Here is an 11,711-nt window from a genome sequence, read left to right as displayed (position 1 = left end):
CCTCATTGTAGTTTGGAGAGCTAATAAAAGGCCGTCATTTTGTATACATTTATACTTTCTGTGTGTCAAAAGCCTGCGTTTGCTCAAGCTCCGTCCTAAAACTCTATAACAACAGACTCAGACAAACACACCCAGCCGTGCAAACAGTGCTCGCTCAAAGCAAGCCCCGTGAATAGACGTAACGCTGAGGAAGAACCGGGCACTGCCCATTTCTATTCCTGTGGTAGTGCATACCTCTTGTCAAGGGATTGCAGATGAAAACTTTCAAAACACATGTTGACCGCACCAGACTGAATCCCAAACAGCGCACATGGCCCTGACACTTTAAAATGCATACATTTTTTCGCAGACTTGACACATCTGCCAAATTTGGTGAGTTTTTGAATATGATAAAGCCTCTAAAAAGTCACCTCTTTAGGGGGGCAGATAACAAACAGTAGAATTACAATAGGCCTTCGCAGCGCTCTGCTGTTCGGGCCAAATTATACTAATGCTCAAAGCAGCAGCCCCATGATTACAGGATTACAGGACTGATTTTACTTCATTTGTCAAGTGAAATGAACTGAACGAATGAAGTAAACTTCATAGTTGGGGCATTTTGCCACATGCAAGTGTTGATAACTAAAATATTCACATGTCTGGACCTGGATTGGACCTCTTGTCTCAGACACACAGTGGCAGATCCTATTTTACATTCAAATCAGATAAGATGTGCAGATATTAAAGATACACAATGTAACGCCTAATGAATGCAACCAGTGGCAGATTTAAAAAAAAAACATGCCCAAGGGGACTCCAATTAAAATGCAAGCTGAGATTCTGGGGAGGATAAAATGCGGCACAGTCCCAGTGAAAGCACTTAGCCTAGTCCTCCGACTATCAGCTGCAGGAAAAACTTGTTGCATATTAGCAATAGAAAACCTGCTAAGGGCACAAATGACATTAGTTGTATTTTATTATCTGGTGCTTGTTTGCCCCTTTTCCTAATACAAGGAAAAGGCAGAAGGAGCCATTGGCAAAACTAAGTGTATCTAGAGAAATGTGTGTGCGTGTGTGGTGTGTGTGTGTGTGTGTGTGCGTGTGCGTGCGGGTGTGTGTGTGTTTGTGTGTGCGTGTGCGTGCGGGTGTGTGTGTGTGTGTGGGCGTGTGCGCGCGGGTGTGTGTGTGTGTGTTTGTGTGTGCGCGGGTGTGTGTGTGTGTGTGTGTGCGTGTGTGTGTGTGTGCGTGTGTGTGCGCGTGCGTGCGTGTGTGTGTGTATGTTGTATGGTCTTCATGTTGTGTTAAGAGCTGGTGCATATCACCAGCTGCCTTCCCAGTGTAAATTGAAGAAGAGAAATGTTACTTGTTGATAACGTCGATCTTGCGATTGTGTTACATGATTAACTTACATTCAAGGCTTGTAAACGCAACACTCTGTCCTCTTTATGCACTCGAACATTTAGAACCAGGCACGATGCATTCGGATTATTCCAGGATTCAAAAGTCAGACCCGAGAACGGCACCTTATGGAACCCCTTTGGGTCGGTCCAAAGATTTCATCTCATCAAGGCAAACACATTTTCAGATCGCTGAATGTGTGACATCAATTCTCATGATTCATCTTACAGAACAAGTGTGTTAGCTTCCCTCACCAGCGATGAACTTTGACCTACCTCCACAGTTTTTGGCAGGCAGGCTGCTGCTAAAGTAATTCTCTCTGTGTGCAGCAATAATTTTCTAGTTCTATAAACCACACATTATATCAACTCTTAAACTCTAACTGGGCTATTGTCGTAAACCGAGTCTTGATTGTGGCGACAAAGCCAAGAAAAACACACAAGATGTGTGCTTTCCTTTGTGTCGGGTGTGCTGTGTGTGAACATTACTGAAGTATGTCTCCCTCCCATCTCAGCACCTTTTCCTATTGTTTGGGTGAACAACACTAACAGGCCACGCGTAAACACAGCAGAAAGAAGACACCAACCATCTCCGAGAGTGTTTAGGAGCCTGGGGGCAGCTTTGTTTACACCTCTAACCCCTTTGTTCATGGGGCATAAACTCACACAGTCGGTGTCAACGCCAAAGCTGCTCCTCAAAGACCAAGGAGCGTAATGCCGCGCAGACGACACAGAGCGGGAAAAAACCTCCTCTTATTATGACGAAGAACAGTGAAAACCAACTAAGACGTCAGGAAAGGAAAGAAATAAGGAGGAAAAGAAATAAGGAGGAAAGAGGTTTACGGTGACATTTTGGTTGGGCTATAATGTGTGGGGATGACAACTGAGAGTGTTGCACCTATTCCCTTCCAACATCCTGGAAAAATACAAGGTGAAGGTGTTCGGTTACAACTCATAAACACAGCAACCTGGGTTACCACAAGTAAGCTGCGGCTCAAGCCTCTATCCTCGACCTCATGTTGAATAAATGTGCATTACAAGTAAAGTGCCCTGAAAAAGCAATCACAACACTTTTATTGGAATTTTTCATGTTTTTGTACATTTAAAAAATAGATCTAAATAAATGAGGCATGCAGTTGCGTTCATTCACCTTTATTATGTGTAGCAGTGCAGCCAGTGAGTTTCAGAGGTCACTTAAACACTTGTGTGTGTGTGTGTGTGTGTGTGTGTGTGTGTATGTATGTGTGTGTGTGTGTGTGTGTGTGTGTGTGTGTGTTTGTGTGTGCGTGCGTGCGTGCGTGCGTGTGTGCGTGCGTGCGTGCGTGCGTGTGTGTGTGTGTGTGTGTGTGTGGTGTGTGTGTGTGTGTGTGTGTGTGTGTGTGTGTGTGTGGGTGTGGGTGTGTGTGTGTGTGTAATTTGATCACAGTACAACTATAGAGGTTACTCCGTACTGCCTGTATCCAGACAGGTCAGATGAAGTTACAAATAAGTTTAAACTACTGTTATGGCAGCATCAATTAAAGAAGTAGTCCAGGATAACTTTGGGGTAGCTGCAGAGATCTGCAACTCAGGTGGTAGAATCTTAGCTAAGACGTGAAACACCGGGGGCAAAGTTCACCTTAGCCAGACGAGACCGATAATAGAATGGTTTGGATCAAAATGTATTCCTGTCCTAGAATGGCCAGTCAAATCCGACACCTAAATCTAATTTAATTTTTTTTGCCATTTTAATTTTTTTAAAAATGACCAAAATTGTGAAATATCAGGTATCAATACCCGAACCATATTGTACGTTTCAGTCTCTAAATGGGCTCAACACCCAATAAACTCCATATTATTTCAATTTTTGTTTGGAAAATATGTAGGAAAAAAAATGTTTTCCTGTAACCACGATTATGCAGTACATGTGTGTTGCACTATTGCATAAATACTGTAAATTTGTCAAATTTACAGTGAACAAAAACACAAAAGCCCCATGTCAAATATCATTGCCATGTGAAGTTAACAACTGTAAATGAGCATTTGCTGACATTTTATTGCACAAAAGTAGCATTTCTTTTTATTTGTGTATAATTTTGAATCCAACTTATCAGTGAGCATTTCCGTGAGTTGTGGTCATATGTGACCTCTCCAGCACAAGATCGCCACATCCAGCTCCTCCATCTGCGGGATCGGCTAAGACCAGCGACACACACGCAGCTGATGAGACTATTGACTGTACCCGCCTACGAGACGCCGACTTGGTCACAATCTAATTCATCTGCCTGACTCCTATCATCTTCAGAGGACTGTCAATTCGCTACAAATGGTCAAACCATGTTATCAATGCCGATATGAAGATCAGTAATGACTGAAAATATATTCTGAGTTTCTCTATATGTTGCAAAACCCAAATGTTCATCAGACTCTCATATTTGATATGGGGCCTTTATATTGTTGTTCAGTGTATGTTTTTGTAACGTAGCAAAATTGTAAAAGTTGTGGGTCTCGTTACTTTTCTTGGTACCGCATTTGGAAAGTGGGCTGGAGGAGTGTCCATTTGTGTCAGCCAAGAGTTACATACTTCATAATGGGTCAAACAAAAACCGCGGCCTGAGGACACCAGAGCTTTGTGGCGACGGGCAGCTCACCAGGTGTGCGATTCACCGAGGCAAACACGGCTCGGAGGAACTGGTCGGATGGCTCGTCCTCTCATTGTCCGAATCCATCTCATGTGGTGAAGCGTTTCAGCTCGGGTTTTGTTCGGCTTTCTTCTGTTTCAAAGCAGCTGACGCCACATCCAACGTGAACATGTGCCTCAAACTGTTCCCAACAGCTGTGGCAAAAACAGCAGGCACGAAAAAGAGACAGAGAGCGACTGCACAGGTGTCATCCGATGCCTTTATTTTTGCGATTACTACAGTGATGTTGTGGCTATCATGTAGAAATACAACATTCAGTTTGGTAAACTGTGAAAGAAAAAAAAAAATAGCATCTTAGAGGCCTCTTCATTCTTGCTGGACAATGTGTCACATTGGTGGAAATGTTTATCAAAAGTCAAGGGAACATAATACAAACTGGGAATAATACAAAAAGCTTGTTAAGGCAGAGGTAAAAGAACAAACAATGCAGTAATCATGGCCTACAAGAGACTTCAACATAAATAATTGGGCAATAAAAAGTTTGGTAACTGACATTGTAACCAGCCAAGCATTTACCAATGAACATAAACACATAAGTAAATAAAATTAGCACGTCCTCAGTGAGCCCTTGATCCACAGCACAAATAATTAAAGCCAATCTATCCGATCCATTGATCAACTGCAGCCGAGGAAGACTATTCTTTTTTTCCTTCCGACTAATTTTCCAGCTGCGTGACACAGCAAATAACTATGCCACGGACAAGGCCAAGCCTGGACATGGAGGAGCGTTAGATCAATATTTGTTCCCCGTTCAATGCTCAGCACACCTTTCCGACATGCCATCGTATAAAAAAAAAAAAAACGAGATAAAGAGAGGGCTCGGCTCGTTTTATTGCTCCTTTTGATCGGCACATACCTAAACAGACAGATGCAACGAATAGGTTTACATCCATTGCATAGCTGAAGCTCTCTCTTCTAATATTGTGTCTTCTGCGCTGCATGCTTTCAGCTTGCTTTTCAGTGCATAAAGGAAACTCAAAAAAAAGTTTTCCCCTTTCCATTTTCTCAAGCATAATTAAAAACAGTATTTGGTGCATGTCAATATAGCTGTGATAAACTCTGCTCTGCCTCCCGTTTTAATCAGAAAGCAGTGAGTCTTCAGGTGTGACGTGTCAACACAAACGTTCGAGAACAACGGCCGTGTGTCGCCACGGGTCTCGACTCGTCATACAACCGACCTCCAGGTGTTTTTATCCCTCTGAAGCGTGCAGACGTATACGTCGCTGCCAGTCTGTTGCCATTAGAGGTGGAGAAAATTGTACATCTTTATAAACTGCGAGTCTCTGTTGTCTGCTTCATTGGCTATAGCTGGTTTCTGTCCCATGTTTATTGGCACCGGCCGGCCTTTGAAGTATACTTGTTTTATTGAGATATCATCTCTCGCTTCTTTTTTTTTTTTCCAAGTAGTGATGCTAAACTTTAAAATTGAACCTTTGTCTCCCTATGACTTCATTCACCACAGTTCCAGCTGCTTGAAACTTTGAAGATCTGTGGAAGAACAGGCAAGCAGCTGTTTCATTATTGCTAATATATGAAGCTCAACACACGTTTGCCATACTTGTGTTGCAAGACATCTTGCCTGAGGGATGGATAAAGAAATAAGGCTCTGTGTGTCAGGTCAGGTCATACTAACATAAATATCTGATGAAGACACAAATGCTACCTTGGTGCTAGAAAATGCAGCAATAGAGGAAACGAAATTGATTCCTGGAGTTGTTTTTTTTAAGTGTAAGGTTTCTAATCTTTCCCATTTTGAATAGTGGATAAGAAACAGACGAAAAACATGATCGGACACTCTGATCAACTTAAAAAAGTATGATTTTTTAAAAAAAAAACTGCTCAAATAAACAACGTTGAAAGTTTTTCTAGGTTGATCTTTTTTTCGCCTCTTAAATGTTCTCAAATTAAAAGTTGGCTTTCTCCGTGTTTTGTGAAAGGTTGTGTTACTGCGGTAAAAGATTAAAATATTCTAAGGCTTTTTATATGACTTTATGCAGGGTGCCGTTACATGTGAGGCGTGGCATATATTGCATTCGTCATTTCAAACACAACCAAATTTAGAAAAAAAGAAAGAAAAGTTGACAAAAAGTTTCAGAATCTTTACTGTTCTAAAAAAATATAATTTCTTCCATGATGTCCAGGTCTTATTAAGCTAAAAATCAGAACGACCGGAAAACCTTCTTGACTTATGCATCCAGAGGAAGAAAAAGAGACGGTTGTGCTTTGTTGTTTGTCAAGCGTGCAAATCTACCTGTCATGTAAGGACCTGTCATGCAAAACCCGGAGGTGGGATGCACTCAAACAGGACATATAGCGAGGAAAAGGAAAAGCAAACATTTCAATAGCGCAGGAAATTAAAGCACTGTTGTGTAATACCATCGGGTAAGGCCAGAGAGCACGAGATCCAAAAGAAGTGAGTAAGGCTTCCAGATGATTCCGGCAAGATCTCCATGTTTTCAGTGTCGATGAAGTGTCCGGTTTGTGGTTCGGGTGAAGAAGTGAGAGGCTTAAGGTCACAGTTGCGAGCTGCCCCTTCTTCTTTTTCTTTTTGAGTCTTTTCCCTCCACTCTCCTCCTCCGTTTTAGTTCATTAGCGCCATGGCGCTCTCCGGTTGGCCGTTGATGATCTCGGAGAAAAACTCCAGAGCCAGACGCACGTGGATGGGCACGAACACGTAGGAGGTGTAGACCACCATGGCGATGGCGGAGAAGAGGACAGAGTTAAAGATGGACTTCTCCCACGGCTCCAGGACGTAGATGCCGGTGATGAGCAGGTACTGGTAGTACAGCCAGGCCAGGTGCTCCCGCATGTTTTTGAAGTTCATCCTGCCAGCTGGGGAGTGAGCAGACAGAGGTCAGGTTTAAACAAGTGAAGGGAAATGAAAAGTGAAAAGATTTTAAAGTTGGAACTGTAGCGTAAGTTCTGACTGCAAAATAATGTTTGAAGTTAATATGGGAGTAACACTCCACAATGTGACAAATAGAAACACGTGTTAAAATTACATGAGCCATGTAGAATGTACTGTGTGCATTTGAGCATCCAAATACAAGCGGGACGAAAATACGGGTTGGCCTGCGCTTCCAGTTTTCTTGAGACAAAATCATTTTTGGTTTGCCTTGTGGATAAAGATTATTTTAAGTTGACCAAAGAAAGACGTCAACTTCATTATAACTTCGACGTGATTTAAGTATCTTTGAAAAAAAAAATCACATTTAGTTAGGCTTTAAAAGAACTGAGAAAAATAACCGCAACTATTAGTTGTGCAATAGGTGAGCCTTATAGTTTAATTTGTTTATAACCCACCAATCACTTCTGCTACGCAAGTCTGTGATGTTGTCAGAGACAATAAATGGAAATCAATCGACAGATCAATCAATGATAGTTTTCCGTTGAAACTTATTGGCATATTCACAATGAGTCTGACCCCCTTCCCAACACTAATGACCGCAAGATTTCAGGAAACAAATTATACGGCTAAATCAATACATCTGTCGTCTTAATACAGAAATCATGAAATCTAAGAATCTTAAAATGCACAACAATCAAAAGTTCAGACAGTTCAGGGCAGATATAAACACAGAGGCTGTGATGAGTTTGACTGGAAGTGGTGCCCAAATTCCCAACATCAGAACCTCTGAAACAACAAACAGCAGTGCCCTGAACACTGACCAGACTACAGGAAAAACGCCAATGAAATTACGCTCACAGCTCCCACATGACCTGAAAAGTGTCATCACTTATCACCCCGGCTTGAGTTTACCATTTCACTCAGGAAACACAAGCAATTTTCCCCAGACAATCAGACGACTGAACGTGTTTTTCTAAGCTTTGCTTGCACCTATAACACTTTCTGCTCTGGAATCAAGTGCTTACAAATGTTGGAAGGAAGATATGTTCATTTTATATTTTCCAACTAAACTTGTGCAGAGGTGAGTATATACAGCTCCTGTCACTGTAGAAGGAGGGAGGGGCTGACAGGTGAAAGTGTGCCTACTTACCTGAGTGTTTGATTTTGTTTCTTATTTTTGTTTGTTTTTTTTAAGAGAAATGGGGGTGAAGGCTTGAATTACAAAGGAATTTAACAAAGGATTTGGCCAAATTCCTGGATAAAGACTAAACATGAGCTAAAGACCAAAAAGAAAAGCATCTACTGTTGTTTGCAAAAAGGAAGATTGTGGGCAACAAATGGTGGATAAATCCCAGACCGACGGCTTAGTTCAATAGAAGCAAATCAAAAATAACAATTGATCTTTATATTGAACATAGCTATATAAGAAGGGGTTTGTGACTCACCTCGGTCGGTGGGGACTCCCCCCCTCCGGTCGTCTCCTCTGCAACAGGACCAGCTGCAGCCCGCGTCCCCCCTGCTGTGAACCCAAGAGCCGTCTCACCACTTCACCTCCGTCTCGCTCAAATGTATACATGCAGCCCTCATTGCATGCTCCGGAAGTGGCGCCACACCCACAGCTCGTGTTTACGCTGACCCTTCACCTGGCTCGCGGTTCATGCAGGTGGAGCGACGGAGGAGGCGGACCGGTTGATGCAGAGGCCGGTCAGTGTGCGCTGATTATTCGCGGCCGGTGCATCGGAGGGCGCAGACGGGAGCCGACGTGTCGCGGGCTGCGGCGGCTGTGCGTTTCTTTTCGCTTCTCTTCTTGCGCCACGCATGACGCCCTGCGACGTGCGGCGTTCCTAAACTTTTCTCCAGTCCATGCCGCATCCTTGGCGCCGCTGTCCCGCCATCCTGCAGCCAGAAGCTGCGCCGCAGTCCCCCCCCCCCTCCTCCTCCTGACGCAGCAGCAGCGGAAAAACAAGCTGCTGCACACTCACAGCAACCTGGTCGTTATTAAAGACCCCGAATCTGAAACATTGCATGGCATGAAGACACTTGATTCGTCGTAAAAATCTAAATTTCACTGCCAGGGCATCAAAGTAATCAATCTCACTGAAAGTATGTGTCTGGCTCCTCAGAACAGACACATCGCATTTAACCAGTTTGAATTTTGCTTCTCCTGACTCTTCCACTCAGCTCTGGGATCTTTATCCCCCCTCGACATTAAGGTTCTCTGGATTTTAGAATATGTCACACACCTCTTTAAAAGCAGAATTTCTTCACACTGTGCTGTCATGTAATGGGTGTGTTGTTGGTTACAGAGTCAGAGAAAGGCTGCTGACTCCAGGTTTCCAGCAGGCGGGTAGTGATGCTCGTCACAAGGAGAATAAACACTTGAGATCATTACCAAAGGAGCTGGCTGTACTCAGACTGCCATGTCTAAGCATATCCGTGGAAAGTTTAGTGGATGGAAAAAGTGTGGGAAAGTCTGTGCGTCAAGAGCGCATATCCAGGATATTTCTTTTGGTTAAGCCTCTTCTTAACCATAGACAGCTCCAGCGGTTTTTACCTTTTCCAACAAGAAAAAAGACTGGACAGAATCTTGTTGGCCTAAAAACTTATTTTCAGGACTTATTATTCATCTTATTGGACAATTAAGACCTGGAAAAAGAGTGGAAGGCCACAAAATGGAAATTACTTGAGGCCCAGTGTGAAGTTTCTGCAGCAATATGAAGATTTTCAGAGCTAAACCTTGCAGCCTTTCGGACCAATGATGAAATAAATACACTAGTCTAGAAAATCTGAATATCCTGACATCCTTGTTTGCTCTCTGGAAGCTTCTTTTTCCACTTTAAAGCAGGACAAGCTGTTTTATTTTGGGGAAGGGATTGAACAGATGTAGGAAATCGTATCTCCTTAATTGTAGGTTTGCTGAGCAGCTCAGTTGTGACGCTGCATTATTGATCTGTAAACACCCAGCAGCGCTGATAAGGGACACTTTATTTTATTTGCTTTGTTGGGGTGTAAATGGAAATTGAATCTGTTCAAACAGATTTCAGGTTAAGATTAGGGGTAAAACGACCCTGTGAGCACTGACCTGCTTTTAAATAGTACTTAGAAAATTGTGTTCAGAAGGAATCAGCAAAGATCACATTTCTCTTTTGTAACATCCAGAAACTGTTTAAAATGCTAGAGTTAAACATGTCAAAGTATTCTGTGCAAAAGCAAGAAAGAAAAAAAACCCAAAAACACAGTGATGGCGAAATACACACACTCACACTGTGGATTCACTTCATTCACTTTCCCAAGTGGATCTGATTACCGTTAACAACGAGCTCAGGTTTGCGAAAAATGAGACCGGCTCTCCTCCAGCTAAAATGTGAGGCATGTCACAAAAGACCGAGAGACGGCGACGCACACGCTCCTCCAGAGTGTGGGCTCCATGACCATACAAAGGAAAACAACAAATCTGGTGGCAAACAATTCAACACCACACAAAGTGCTTCAAAACTTTCCCTCAAGCTGGTTCCCGTTTTAATCTGTTTCAACCACAAACTTTAATGTATTTTATTGAGGTTTCATGTGAAAGAGCAACACAAAGTATCACACAGCCATGGAAGAAAATGGATATGTAGTTTTAGAGATTGTAACAGTGATGTCAGTATCAGCCTGTCTGTCCTTTTTTCAACATATCAAAATAGTTCCAATAAGTGAAACTGCACCGATGTTAGCTACGTATATCTATTTATACCTTGTCGGCATGGGTGTGTGTGAGTGTGTGTGTCATGAAGACAATGGCGTCATGGGAGAAGAAGTGAAGGTGTTTGAGGAATATAAATACCTTGGTGTTTGTCTGGACAACAGACTGTACTGTTAGATCACTTCCTGTCTCTTGTCTTCAACTTACAGAAGAAAAACCAACTCTCTGTTGGCCTTGCTAATAAACACCACATGAAGTGCTGTAAAGAAGCAAGGCCTAATTATGGGATTGTTGTGTCCAGGGTGGTTTCGACTTTATAGGGGAAAAAAATTAAGTCCTGCTTCCATTGGACCAGAACACGCTCTTCCATGCTAGCGGTGTCCCCTCTGTGGCTTATTTACATCATGGTTCACCTCCGCTTTGGTTTCCAAGCCTGGGAAGGTTTGCAGTCGTGCAATCATCTACATTTAGGGAACGGATAAGTATTTCATGAGATGCTCAAGGTTGCTACACCAACATGACTCCGCTTTAACTTTCTATACATCTGTCTCCCTGACTTGTCTGGTGTTTCCACAATGTGGTTTGTTTCTCTGAGGTAGAAGAAGAAGTTCTGTGATCTTAACCTACACAGAGCTCAGTTTACTCATTCCCAACTGAATTTCACTGAATTTTATTTAAATGAGGCGGTAAACACATTGCAGTTTTTACAATGCTATTTGTAGCGTGACAAATAAAACTTCTTCATCTTCTTCTGCTTCAGCGCTACGCACTGATTTGTGATGGTCTATCGCATAAAAACCCAAATGGCCTACATGTAAGTTAGTGGTTGTGAGATGATTAAAAGTGGAAAGGTTCCAGGGGTATGAACGCTTTGGCAAGACGATGCAGCATTTAAATCAATTTTACTGCAACCGAGGCAACAAAAGCAGCTTAACTTTCAAATAAAACCAGCGCGCATTATGCAAAAACACAAGAAAGATGTAATTTACTTTCCAGGTGGCTTTTTCATGGTTAATATGGGATTCCTAGACTTGAATTTACTACCTTTAAATACCTAAAAGATTTTTACTACCAACAGAATCGAGCAGCAGACTCTTTTGGGGCAGCGGTGAATTCTAGGG

At 42.6% G+C, this 11,711-nt stretch overlaps 1 protein-coding gene across 1 annotated transcript; it reads right to left on the bottom strand.

The window, feature by feature from the left end:
* Positions 1-4,238: 4,238 nt before the first annotated feature.
* On the bottom strand, positions 4,239-8,811 carry sptssb (serine palmitoyltransferase, small subunit B). Its single transcript, XM_055045277.1, has 2 exons — positions 8,351-8,811; positions 4,239-6,889 (listed from the first exon to the last, which is right to left on the bottom strand). The coding sequence occupies exon 2, from the start codon at positions 6,879-6,881 to the stop codon at positions 6,639-6,641; it is 243 nt and encodes an 80-aa protein (XP_054901252.1). The 5' UTR covers positions 6,882-6,889; positions 8,351-8,811; the 3' UTR covers positions 4,239-6,638.
* Between the last annotated feature and the right edge of the window lie 2,900 nt (positions 8,812-11,711).

Source organism: Poeciliopsis prolifica, unplaced genomic scaffold (genome assembly GCF_027474105.1).
Source record: "Poeciliopsis prolifica strain line A6 unplaced genomic scaffold, Auburn_PproV2 SCAFFOLD022, whole genome shotgun sequence".
In the NCBI taxonomy this organism is placed as follows: domain Eukaryota; kingdom Metazoa; phylum Chordata; class Actinopteri; order Cyprinodontiformes; family Poeciliidae; genus Poeciliopsis; species Poeciliopsis prolifica.
The sequence above is the reverse complement of the archived record's forward strand: the minus strand, read 5'-3'. Positions and strand labels throughout refer to the sequence as shown.